Raw genomic sequence first — 817 nt, 5'->3', positions numbered from 1 at the left:
GAGGAGCTCCGGAAGGATAAAGGAGGAGTGACTACAGTGTTGGACGAGAGAGGACCAGGCCTGGAGTTTATTTTGTGTTTTGGTTTTGTTTGTGCGCGACAGTCGTCCGCGAGGGGCTGTCGCGTTATTTTGTGTTTGTTTATTTTATTATTAAAGTTTGTTTAAATGTCCGCCGGTTCCCGCCTCCTTCTTCCCGTGACTACGAACTTTGCTACACTGTGTTTGGGCCGCACACACCACCGTAGTTTCGCCAAAGGTGGCAGCCTCTGCTGCAGAACCTCCCGAGGTGGTGGCACCCACTCTAGTCCCCGAATCTGTTCCTGAGTTCACTCTAGTCCCAGAGTCTGCTTCTGTGCCAGAGCCCGCTCCAATCCCAGAGCCTGCTCCAGTACTCAAATCCACTCCTGAGCCCGCTCCAGTCCCAGAGCCTGCTCCAGTACTTGAATTTATTCCAGAGCCGGTTCTAGTTCCAGAATCCATTTCTAAGTCTGCTCCAGAGTCCACCCCAGCTCATGAGTCTGCTCCGGCCTACGAGTCTGATCCAGAGTCCGCTCTAGTCTCCGAATTCATTCCCGAGTCTGTTCCTGTCCCCGAATCCACTCCTGAGCTAACTCCAGTCCCTGAGTCCACTCCAGCTCCCCCAGAGGTGGCAACTTCCGTTGCAGAACTTCTCATGGTGGTGACATCTGCCTCTGCTCCTCCTGAGACAGCAGCGGTATTCTTCCCTGAGCTCTCTGTGGTCCCAGTCACTTCTGATTCCACCACGGACAAAATTTTTAACTTTCCCTGTTTCCCGATTCCTCTGTTATGGCCGTAA

At 53.0% G+C, this 817-nt stretch overlaps 1 protein-coding gene across 1 annotated transcript in view; it reads left to right on the top strand.

The window, feature by feature from the left end:
• The window catches only part of LOC107718235 (E3 ubiquitin-protein ligase RNF12-B-like), a 6,766-nt gene extending 5,949 nt beyond the window's left edge, over positions 1-817 (top strand). The window contains exon 2 of the mRNA XM_016525229.1: positions 246-817. Within this exon, the coding sequence (XP_016380715.1) occupies positions 246-817 (572 nt within the window). The remainder of the gene's footprint in view (positions 1-245) is intronic.

Source organism: Sinocyclocheilus rhinocerous, unplaced genomic scaffold, assembly GCF_001515625.1.
Source record: "Sinocyclocheilus rhinocerous isolate Xijiao unplaced genomic scaffold, SAMN03320098_v1.1 scaffold1111, whole genome shotgun sequence".
NCBI lineage: Eukaryota > Metazoa > Chordata > Actinopteri > Cypriniformes > Cyprinidae > Sinocyclocheilus > Sinocyclocheilus rhinocerous.
This window is presented reverse-complemented; position numbering and strand designations above follow the sequence as displayed.